The sequence below is a fragment of the Monoraphidium neglectum genome (genome assembly GCF_000611645.1).
Source record: "Monoraphidium neglectum strain SAG 48.87 unplaced genomic scaffold scaffold00570, whole genome shotgun sequence".
Classification (NCBI taxonomy): Eukaryota; Viridiplantae; Chlorophyta; class Chlorophyceae; order Sphaeropleales; family Selenastraceae; genus Monoraphidium; species Monoraphidium neglectum.
Genome location: NW_014013058.1, coordinates 12,032 through 22,655, shown reverse-complemented (window position 1 = coordinate 22,655; position 10,624 = coordinate 12,032). Strand labels below are relative to the sequence as shown.

Below are 10,624 nucleotides of genomic sequence, written 5' to 3'. Positions count from 1 at the left end.
GCGGGGCCGGGGGGGGGGGCGCCCGCGGCGGGGCGGCAGTGAGCTGTCAGAGGCCCAAGGCGCCAGACGAGCGGAGGGGAGGGGGTTGAGTTCCGCGGGAACGCTGAGGTGGGCGCTGAGGCGGGGGAATGCGGAGGCGCTTTCGTGTGGGCGAGCATATACGCGTGCGTGTACACGCACACACATGCACACCCACACACGTTCACACACACACACGCACACACACACACACACACACACACACACACACACACACACACACACACACATTCACACACATACACGCACACACACCTGCACCCATACACCAGGAGAATGCGGCCAACCACTGGAATCCTGCAGTCCACGGCCTCACACTCAACGTCCGGAAGATGTTCCAGGTGAGAACTTCCCCACGGTCTGCCCCCCGCACTCCCTCACCTCACACCCATTCACACACAAAGCCGACGCCCACCACCACCCGCCGCTGCCGCTGCCGCTGCTGCTGCCGGCGGCGGCAGCCCAATTCTTAGCTGTGTTGCAACGCCATTTCCGGCAACCAGGGGGGCGCGCGCGCGCTTGCGCACGCGGGCTCTTGCTCGTTGCGTCTCAGCTTTGCGCTAGGGCTGCGTCTTGTTGGGGTCTGTTTGATCTGGGGGCCCCGGCCCCGGTTGGGGATGCAGCCAGCAGCCGCGGCCGCGGTACCTGAGGGGCCGCGGTGGCCGCGCTTCGCACAACGTGCCACAGACACCGTGCGCAGGTGCATGTGTGCGCACACGCACACACATACACACACACACACACACCACGCCGGCCCAAACAACTACACGAACATGCACACACAAAACACACATACAACACGCATGCACACAGATGCTCACGCGTGCACTCAGCACACAGTAGTGCTCCCCCACCATACACCACACACACACACACACACACACACACACATTCACACACATTCACACACACACACACGCATCTGCACGCGCACTCACACACGCGCGCAACCCCCAGGAGCTGGACGACCAGCTCTTTGAGGAGTGCCGGCAGCACTGGGAGGACGAGCAGCAGCAGCAGCGCGCGCGCGACGACGCGCGCCAGCGGCAGTGGGGCGACGTGGCGCGGGAAGCGACGAAGGCCGCCGCAGCCCGCGGCATGCCCAACGGGGCGGTCGGCAGCGGCAGCGAAACATATACCCCGCTGTTGGTGCGGCGATGAGGGCGCCGGCGGGTACAGGCGCGGCCGCGTGGGGGCGCTTGCGACACCAGAGCGCCAGGCGTGGCTGCGGGCCCGCCGAGTGCGCCCTGCGCAGCCCCTGGCCCCGACCGGAGCGCGACTGCGGCGCAGGCCGAGTCGGCGGCGGCGGCGGCTTGAGCCCTGGTGGCGGCGCTGGTTTCGGCGGGGGGCGCGCTTTTTTGGCCAACCCCTCCGCGCCCTGATTCCCAGCGCGCGAGCGCCACGCGCCAAGGGGATCTTTGTGGCGGCGGCCCGCGCCCCGGACCAACAGCAGCCCCACGGCCCCACTCTCGCCCTGCTGCGGGCGGCTGGCCCCAATCGCATGCCTGAGTTTCGTTGCTGATATAGCGCGTTGGTTCCCGGCTAGAAATTTGTTTATGTGTGATTCTACCGCACCCCGCCCTGCTGCCGTCGGCTCTGGCGCGCGTCGCCGCAAGAGCCAGGCGCGGCCAGTGGCTCAGGGGTTGTCTCCGTTCGCAGTCTTCATGCGCCCGCCCCTGCTTGCCTCGACACCCTCGCTCGGCCGCAGCCGCCGGAAACCCTCAGCCTCCGGCGCGCCGAGCGCGGGCGGGCGGGCGGCGGCGGGGAGCGTCGCGCCGCGCCCCATTCGCCATTGCCTCCGTCGCAGCGGCGGCCGAATATTGATGGTGAATAGGCATGGCGGGGCGCATTAGGTTCCGGTTTTCATCCTCGTTCCGACCCTGATTTCTTGGTCTTCCACCCCATCACCTTCCCAGCTCTCGTCTCTCTTGCCGCGGGCGGCCGTTCGAATGTGCGGGCTCGCGTGCGCGAGCGCGCGGCCCCGCTTAATCCCTGCGCCTCCCGCGTCTGCCCGCCCGCCCGCCCACCCTCAAACCCATGCGGCTGTCGGCTGGCACGTGCGGGCCGCTGCGCGCGGGCCGGCCGTCCCTTCTGTCGGGGCTCTTGGTCCCGGCCCGCCTGTAACAGGCAGCCGGGCGCTCACCCCCGCGTGGCGCCGGTGCACGGTGCAAAGTGGACGCTCGCGAGAAGACAGGCTCAGAGGCGCGTCGCAGTGCTGCAGGCTGACGCACGCAGCGCCAAACGCACAGGTCCCGCACCCCACAGCGCGCGCGCCTCGGCCAGCGCGTCAGGGAGCTGAGGCACCACAGCGCCGGTTGGGGTCGACAGAGGTTTGGCCGGTCGTGCCCTTGAGTCTTGGACTGGCTGAGAAGCACAGGGGCCGCGGCTCCTGCGACCTGTGCTGCGCAGGCAGTCTATTTCTCATCGAGGGAGGAACTACATGTGCTCCTAAATACGATCGCGGCCCGAAACACACCACTCACCGGGTTGCCCGGGGGTCGGTGTCGGGTTCGTCGACGAAACCACGCAGTGGGGTTTGCTCGACGGTGTGATGGCGATGGGAATCCGCGTAGGCACTCTGTTGCTCATGGCAGCGTGCTCCCTTGCCACCGCGCCGCCGCCGCTGCCTGGGGGGCGCAACTCCCGCCCGGGCCCGCTCGCGCCGGCAGCGCGCACGCGCCCGCATACGCCGCCCGGCCCAAGGCCAGCGGAGCCCCTCCAGCCCCGCGCCGGCGCCAGGCGCCTGGCGCAGGAGACAACGCTGGGCATCGCGTTCAAGGGCGCGCCGCAGGGCGTGGCGCGCCAGAAGAACGTGGCAGACCTGGGGGCGGCTGCCCTCCAAGGGACCATTCAACGTGAGAATGCACACAAAGCGCTGAGGGGCCCGCACGCCGCGCCTTGCACGCTTTGTCAAATCTGCATGCTCGATCCTTGCGGTGGCCGGGGCCCCTGCTGCAGCTTCTGCTGGCACCTGGCCGCCCAGCGCTTGTTTGGCCAGTGGTTGCACGTAGGCGGGGGGGGGCCGAGGGGGAGGGTCCAGCTGCCCGTTCGGCGGCCCCCATGTTTACCTTGGGGGTGTCCCCAGGGATTTCATTCAGGAAATTTGTTCAAGGGTGCCGCCACGCATGCACCCAATATGCTTGGCCGGCCGCGCCGCATGCGTTGCAACGCGGCCCCGCCAACGCCCCCGCCCTCCCGCGCCCGCACGGCCTTGCCGCGCACGCGCCGCAGCCCAGGACGGCGTGACGTCTCTGACGCTCACAGATTTTGCAAACGCGCGCACCTTCTTCCCCGGGCTGCTCCTGCTTGAAACCACCTTTGGCGCCAACGATCGGTATGGCGGCGTCACCAAGTCATCGTCGGACCTCAGGTATGACGTCACCGTGATGTCACCGCGCCTGATGGGGAAGGGAGTTGCAGGAGTCCGCGCGTCCCAAAGCTGCCAGCGCCCTCACCATTTGCATGTTCGTGGGACCGCGGGCGCGTCGCGGCGCCGCGCCGCGTGCCATCAGGCGCCGCCCCCCAGGCTGTTGCGCAAGCCCCGCAGTCATGGGGTTGCCCCGCCGCATTGCACAGCTTGACAAATGTGTACTGCACTCCACTCAGCAGCAGCATCCGCAGCTCCTCAGGTGCCTGCAGTTGAGCAGCGGTGCATTACCGATTCGCCCGCGGCCCTGCGCACGCCTTTTCAGCACCCGCCCACATTCGTGCGTCGGCGCCAACGTACTACGAATTGTATCGAAGTAGTACAGTACTTCGATTACCAAAGCCTGCAGCTGGACGCTGCCAAAGTGAGGAAGCGCTCGACCTTCGCGCTTCCACGTGGCGGCGCGCGAGCACGGCCGCGCCCCCCCCCCCTCCCGCCCGCACGCATCCAGGTCCCGTACAGACCAGTCCGGCGGGTCCACCCAGTCCACCGTGGACAGCCGCAGCATCTCGCAGCCCGGCCTGGGCCGCACCTCCGCCGCCGCGGGCCTGGGGGCGGCGACCCTGAGCCAGAAGCTTCTGGACCCGGGGCAGCGGCCGGCCAACAACTCGGCCGCGCCCGGGCCCGTCAACGGTGCGCGCGAGCCCGCAGGCGTCCCCGCCGGCATGCCGCCTCCTGCCGCGGCGCGTGTACTCCCCAGCCAGTCGCGCTCTGCTGCCACACGCAGCGTGCAGGGCAGGCGGCAACTGGCGTCTGTGCCGCGTGGCCTCGAACGCGCTGAACTGCTTGCCTCGTCCCTACCAGCGCTTGCTCTGCGGCGCAGCTCACACAGACGCATGCTTGCTTGGCCTCTTGCACTGCGCAAGCCCCAACTGCCTATCATCGGGTCACTTCGCTCGACTGTTCGGCATGCCCCATTATAATGCTCATGCGTTCATGTAATTGGCGCGTGCGTCCCTCTCCCCCCCTCCAAACAGCGGTGGTTCTGGCTTCGCAGCTGGCAACAGGGGTGGCCGGCGACTACAGCTTAGTCACTCCTGACTACCAGGACACGGGCACCCGTGACTACGATTATGTGAGCGCAGCAAAAATTGGAGATCGATGATTCTCTCTGGATGCAACCAAACAGCAGCGGGGTGGTCGCCTCTGACTGCGTGCTGGTGTCAAGATCGCCTGGCATCCATTGCCTTGGCGCCCGTGCCGGTGCCCGCACGTGCAATGCATGTGGAATCGGGTACAGCTTAGAAGGATGTCTTGCACAGAAATGCAGCCCTACAAGGATCGGCCGGGTCCCCACCGGGCATGCACGTGCACTTACTACCAGATCCAGCCTCACAGACTGCACCCGCCTGCCTGTCGGCCCCTTGGTTCTCGTCCACCAGCCCCGCCATTGCCAGAGCAACTAACCCCTTCCCACCCCACTCCCCCCATCAGGGCCAAGACCGGCCGATCCCCTCCACGGCCATGGTGGACGCGCGCACAGGCACCGACGTCAAGGATGCTGACGGCACGCATAGGTGAGACCCCGTACGTCAGTCCTGGGGCTTGGGGACGCCGTCATTGGCGGCACGTTGCTCCTTTCTGGCACAGGCAGTGGTGGCACGCGCGGACGCGCTGCGGCTGCTGATCCTGCTCATCATTCCCAGTGAAATTTTGATAAAACCATGTTTGACAACCCATGCGCCTGTGGGAGGCGAGCCCGCACCCACGCTTGTTATTGTATTGCTGACAGGCAGCGAAAGGCGCATTGCTTGCGCGCACGCACGCACGAGCGCACACAGGCACGCAAACAAGCCCGCACTCCCTCCTACAGGGCAGCTTCTTTTGGCAAGACCAAGGCAGAGGCCACCGCCCCAGCCGCCGCCACGCGCACCAACAACATTGCATCGAATTACTTGGTGGGCTGAGTGGCTGTGCAGCGGTCCTCGGCCCCTACCAAGGGGTGCACGGGGGGCACTTCAGCGGGAGGCCGGAGCAGCAGAGGAAGGGAAGCACACACTGGATTCCACCCGTTGCTGATGCAAAAAAAAACCCTGCTTTTGCTGGGAGCATGCTCCGGCTTTTCATGTGTTGTGAGTCCTTGCTGACAGCCGCAAATCTGCGGGTCGGAAGCCGTGTACTGACCGCTGTAGTTGTAAGCACGCATCGTAACGGCGCGCCGCCGCCTCCCCTCGACGATACGCCTCACCCCGGGCCGGATGGGTCCCACTGGCGGGGCGCGCCATCCACGCTGACGCTCGAAACGAGCATGCGTGACCACACACCAATGCGCGCATGCAGGGGCAATCCTTCTCCGTAAACTATAACGACAGCATCGGACAGGAGACGCGCACCGATTTCTACAGTGAGCCCGCGCGCCCGCCCAACCTCCCGGTGACTTGCCGACACCGCGCCCAGCCCGCGCTGCCGGGCCGCGCTCACCACCCGAACGCCTGGCCGCGTTGTGGCCGCTGCAGGCACCGGCGTCCCGAGCCTGTCTGGCAGCCTCAAACGGCCGCCCACACGCTAACCAGCCGGGCTGCCCCGAGCCATCCGCGCCCTCTCTCACCGCTCATCCAGCCCCCTGCCCGCCCCTTCCCTCAAACCCACCCCATGCGCTTCCTTGCCGCCCCCCTCCGCCCCTCCACCCGGACCGGCCCGCCCACGGCGCTGCCCCGCCCTCCAGACCCTGTGCGCCTCGGCGGCGCCCAGGCGGCCGGCATCAACGTCGGCCGCAACTACAAATTCACTCAGCCCTCCTCGTCCATCACCCAGACGACCGCGTCCGGCGCTGCGGCGGGCCTGCCGGCCAGCGCGTCGGGGGACGTGCTCGGGTACGCGTCGGGGCGGCGGAGCGCGACCAGCCGGGGCCAGGCCGTGAGGTGGGCGCGCCCGCACTCACGCATGCACTCGCCATCCAACCTTCGCCCCTTGGGGGCAAAACAGTCTGTATAAAGCGTCAGCACCGCGCATCGCTTTTCTTCCGGACTTCTATCTCTCTGGTCCAGCTCGCATGCGCCAGCCGCGAATGTACACCAAACGGCCCAGCGACGGAGGGCAGCCCGCGGCATCGTTGCGGCATCAAACCCTGGATAGATATCTGCAGCACGAGCGCCTGCCTGTCCCCAATAGTTGCGCCCTGGGTTCCGGCCGTGGGGCTGGCCAGCTGGCCCAACCAGACTGTTTCAGCGCTGCGTGCCTGCAGCCTGGGTGCCTTGCGCCCCGCCTGGCACGAGGTTCACGCATCCTCCCCTCCGTGGGTTCAATCTGCAACCTGTGCGCCCTGCGTGATGACTCAGCATCACCAGCGCAGAGAATCTGGACGACGACATCGGCAGGCGGCGACGGCGGCGGCTGCGGCGGCAGCTGCGCCGTCGGCGGCGCCGGAAGCTGAGGAGGTCGTAGCAAGCATGCATGTGTGCCTGGCCTGGCGTCTGCTGCCCTGGCCCCTTGAAGTAGTGCAACATGCGCGGTCGCTTCACCACCTTCATGCACACTGCAAGCCCACGGCTGTGCTTCAAGAGCGATTGATCAGCACAGCCTTAAAGATTGGGGACGAGACGGGTGATGGCGCCGCAGTGACGTAACGAATAAAGCCGGGCGCACAGGCGACCACACCGTCAGAGCAGAATAGAAAAATCAGGCGCGGCCGCGGCTCCGCCACGGCGTGCGGCCAACGCCCGCGTCTGGCAAGCGCCGGCGTAGAATCAGCTGGCAGACACTGGAAACGAGGGTGAGGTGCGTGGCGATTAAAGCTCACGGTCAGATCGCTGGGTTGTGTGGCGCCGGAATGCGCTTGCCACACGCCAGCAGAGGCAATTGTCGTCGTGTCGCGAGCAAGCAAGCGGAGGGTCTGCAGCGGGGGTCCACCGCACATGTTGACGGCTTAGGCGCCACGTGGATCCTGAGTTCGTCACCAAACTGCCGTCAGAACAAAGATCCTCAAATGCTTGCACCGCCTGCCATGCAATTGGGGCGCCTACAGCTCCACGCCAATGTGCACCAGCAGCGCCCGCCGCCGCGTGTCGTCGTCGCCCGCGCCGGGCCCAGCCGCCAGGCCGTACGCGCGCAGCACTGCGTCGATGGCTTCGACCGGCGCTGCGCGCACGTTGTCGGGTGTGGCCGGGAGCGGCGCGCCCGCGAGCGCCGCGTCGATGGGGGCGCCATTGTGGGGGGGCCAAAAAATGGTGCTGTCGCCGAAGCGGCACGCGACCAAGTTGCGTACGTAGGCGCGCTGCGACAGCAGACCGGCCTGCAGTATGCTACGAATGTCGTCCTTGAAGCTTCCCAGCTCGCCCCGCATCTCCTCCTTGAAGCTCCCCAGCTCCTCCTTGAAGCTCCGCATCTCGTCCTTGAAGCTCCGCATATCGTCCTTGAAGCTCCGCATATCGTCCTTGAAGCTCCACATCTCGTCCTTGAAGCTCCCCAACTCATTGCGCATCTCCGTCTTAAAGCTCCCCAGCTCCTCCTTTCAGTCCCTCATCATTTCAATCACGTTGTTAATGTTGACCTGCAGCAGAGGGAGCTGTGCCGCTGCATGCGCGTGGGCGGCAGCTGCGGATGCTGCTGCGTCTGCGGACACATGCGCCTCGCCACGCTCTGTCATCGCTGTTTTTAATTTTGCGCTCGGAAACCTATATAAGGCGTCGTCTGCCTGTTGCTGTGGATGCACAACCTCTGCAGAGGGCGTGGCAGCTACGTGCGTGGGAGTTCGAACCGTGGTTTGACGTGCTTACGTAGTCACGTCGGAGCTTAGGCGACGTGCACGTAAAATTATGCGCGCAGGGCAGTACAAGAGCTTCAGGTCAAACCTTTTGCACGCTGGGCAGCTGCGTGGCCATCATCCACCCGCCGAGCCGTGACATATGTGACAGGTTGCATCACACCTTTTGTTTTGGGTTAAAATTTGCAGCTAGACCGAAATAACATAGCCAGGTCCGCAATCAGCACTTTGCGCTCACCAGATCGCAGCGCTCGATGGCACCCGGGCCCTGGCATCAGTGAGTCTAGCAGCAGCTCTCTGTGATGGGAGGCCCGCATGGGCACTGAACAGAGGCTGCCGCGGCGGGTGATGCTGTTACTGTCCATAGCCATGATTTTTGCAGCTGCGGAGCCATACCGCAGGCACGGCGGACGCTGGGCAACCGGCACCCAGAGGTTGGCGGGCGCTGACCACTTGGGTGGCTTCACATTGCAAATCGCCCTCTGAGCAGCTGTTCGCAGGCATGCGTGCGAGCCGGAGAGAGGGCACGCCTGCAGCGGGGGCGAGAGGGCACGGGAAGCTGCTGCCCCGGAGCGCGCAGATGCGCCGCTGCATGGGGGCACCGCTGGAAGCGCTTACAGTACCCCACGTGAGTCTGTCGGTCTGGCCCACCATGCTGGGTGCGGCTCAAGTGTTGAGCAGGGCGGATTCAGGGAAGGGCTGGGGGTTTGCACCCTGTGAGCGGGCTGCGGCGGCTGGGGAGTGAGCCCCTCAATACAGTGGTCACAGCATGGTGGCTATCGTACGGATATGCTTGGTAAAATATGGGGCAAGAGGTGCAGAAAGATCAGGCACTTCCCATCCCCGTTTTTTTAAACGGCGAAACAGCTCCTGCGTTTGTCAACACCACAGCAGATGCTGGCCAGGCATCAAGATCTTACAATGCATTCTGTATCAATCGCATTTGACATGCCGCCGCAGACCCCGCAGTTTACCAATTTCGTGAAAGCATATGTGCAAGGGCCGAGCCAGCGGCCCCGCATGTAGGCGGGGGTGGGGTGTGATTGACTAGTCGGCCGGCTCAACCTGACTGTGTGTGATGGGGCTCAAGACACTTGAGCTGGAAAGCATGCATGCAACCTGCGGATGACATGCCCATGCACGTGCCGTACCGCAGAGGACGGCAGCGTCCCCTCGGCCCGCCGCCCCAGCTGCTTCGCGATTGGTGGTACAGTCATCAACACGCGGGGGAATGCAGGCTCAAACACGCACAGTTTGATGTTTGCCAGGGGCAAGTTTGGCGTATGGCGGCAGGGAGCCGTGGCGACGCAGGGGCTGCCAGCATCACCCCAACCACAAAGCTGGCAAACAACAACAGCCCCGCTGCGCAATCCCAGCGCACGTGCTGCCAAAAACAATAACAAGTGCATGCGTGATGCCACCATCCCGTTTCGTCCCCTGGGCCGCACGCACGATTAAGCTAGCCGTCACCCTGAGAATGATGCCAAGGCCGAGACCCACACTCTGCCCAGCAGCGCTACACACTTGAAGGGGCCCAGCCGAGATTTATGAAGGCGCGAATCACGCACACCGGACCCTTGTTCACGCCTTGCAAAGATCGCATCGGACTGGAGCCAGTCGAGGTTTCGCCCCGCCAGATCTCAGATCTCAGATGTCCGCACCGTCCTCGTCCTCAAGCAGCTGCCCGCTGTCGTACAGGCGGCGCGACTCCGGGTCCCTCAGGACCTCATACGCCCTCAGCACGCGCTTAAACTCATCCTCTGCCTGAGGTCAGGGTTTGGTCACGCATTGCAGGGCAGGGGTTTGGTCATAGGTCGCAGGGCAGAGGGTCGGCTGGGGCACGAGCAGGTCGCGCCGAGCGTCGGGCGCGCAAGACGCTGCACGGGTGCACACAACGAATCGCCACCAGCCCCTGCATCTGGGATCTTGCAGACGCCGGCCAGCATGCGTGGCTGCTCAAACGTTCCAGACTGGTGAGCTGCCGCCCACATAGCACACCCTGCAACGCATCCCAGGCCCGCACCTGCCGCTGCGCGGCCGGGCCCTTGCCAGCCTGCCGGTCGGGGTGCAGCTGCATCACAAGCTTGCGGTATGCCGACCTGATGTCATCGTCATCAGGCGGTACGGAGGATGACGTCACCCGCAGCCCGAGGGCGGCGTAGTGCCCAGAGGGGTCGGGCGACGGCGGCGGCGGCGCCGCGGTGGCGGCCGCGGCGCGGCCGGCCGCACGCGGAGAGGCGCCTGCTAGAAGCAAAGGGCGGCACGGCGGCGGATGGCCGGTGGCGCTTAGCGGTTGGCGAAATTGCCTGCAATCGAGCGTTCTGCTGTCGCTGCTCTCCCTGCTGCCACTGCATGAGGTCCGATCGCGGCAACCCTGAGAATCTGCACAAATGATGGCGGACGACAGCGCTGACGTCAGTGAGCGCCCCCCACCCCCCAACCCCTCTTGCAGCCCC

At 65.6% G+C, this 10,624-nt stretch overlaps 4 protein-coding genes across 4 annotated transcripts in view; 2 read left to right on the top strand and 2 right to left on the bottom strand.

The window, feature by feature from the left end:
* The window catches only part of MNEG_4206 (Serine/threonine protein phosphatase 2A), a gene marked incomplete at both ends in the record, with an annotated part of 3,578 nt that extends 1,705 nt beyond the window's left edge, over positions 1-1,873 (top strand). The window contains 3 exons of the mRNA XM_014047323.1: positions 312-380; positions 997-1,188; positions 1,748-1,873. Of these exons, the coding sequence (XP_013902777.1) occupies positions 312-380; positions 997-1,188; positions 1,748-1,873 (387 nt within the window). The remainder of the gene's footprint in view (positions 1-311; positions 381-996; positions 1,189-1,747) is intronic.
* Positions 1,874-2,590: 717 nt separating this feature from the next.
* MNEG_4205 (hypothetical protein) lies at positions 2,591-5,373 on the top strand (the record flags this gene model as incomplete). The annotated part of the gene is made up of 6 exons (XM_014047322.1): positions 2,591-2,894; positions 3,271-3,409; positions 3,918-4,099; positions 4,444-4,541; positions 4,901-4,983; positions 5,280-5,373. 6 exons carry the CDS (start codon positions 2,591-2,593, stop codon positions 5,371-5,373), a joined length of 900 nt encoding a protein of 299 aa, XP_013902776.1.
* Positions 5,374-7,424: 2,051 nt separating this feature from the next.
* Positions 7,425-7,886, bottom strand: MNEG_4204 (hypothetical protein; the record flags this gene model as incomplete). The annotated part of the gene is made up of 1 exon (XM_014047321.1): positions 7,425-7,886. One exon carries the CDS (start codon positions 7,884-7,886, stop codon positions 7,425-7,427), a length of 462 nt encoding a protein of 153 aa, XP_013902775.1.
* A 1,929-nt stretch (positions 7,887-9,815) lies between these two features.
* The window catches only part of MNEG_4203 (hypothetical protein), a gene marked incomplete at both ends in the record, with an annotated part of 2,358 nt that continues 1,549 nt past the window's right edge, over positions 9,816-10,624 (bottom strand). Inside the window, 2 exons of the mRNA XM_014047320.1 lie at positions 9,816-9,932; positions 10,192-10,409. Of these exons, the coding sequence (XP_013902774.1) occupies positions 9,816-9,932; positions 10,192-10,409 (335 nt within the window). The remainder of the gene's footprint in view (positions 9,933-10,191; positions 10,410-10,624) is intronic.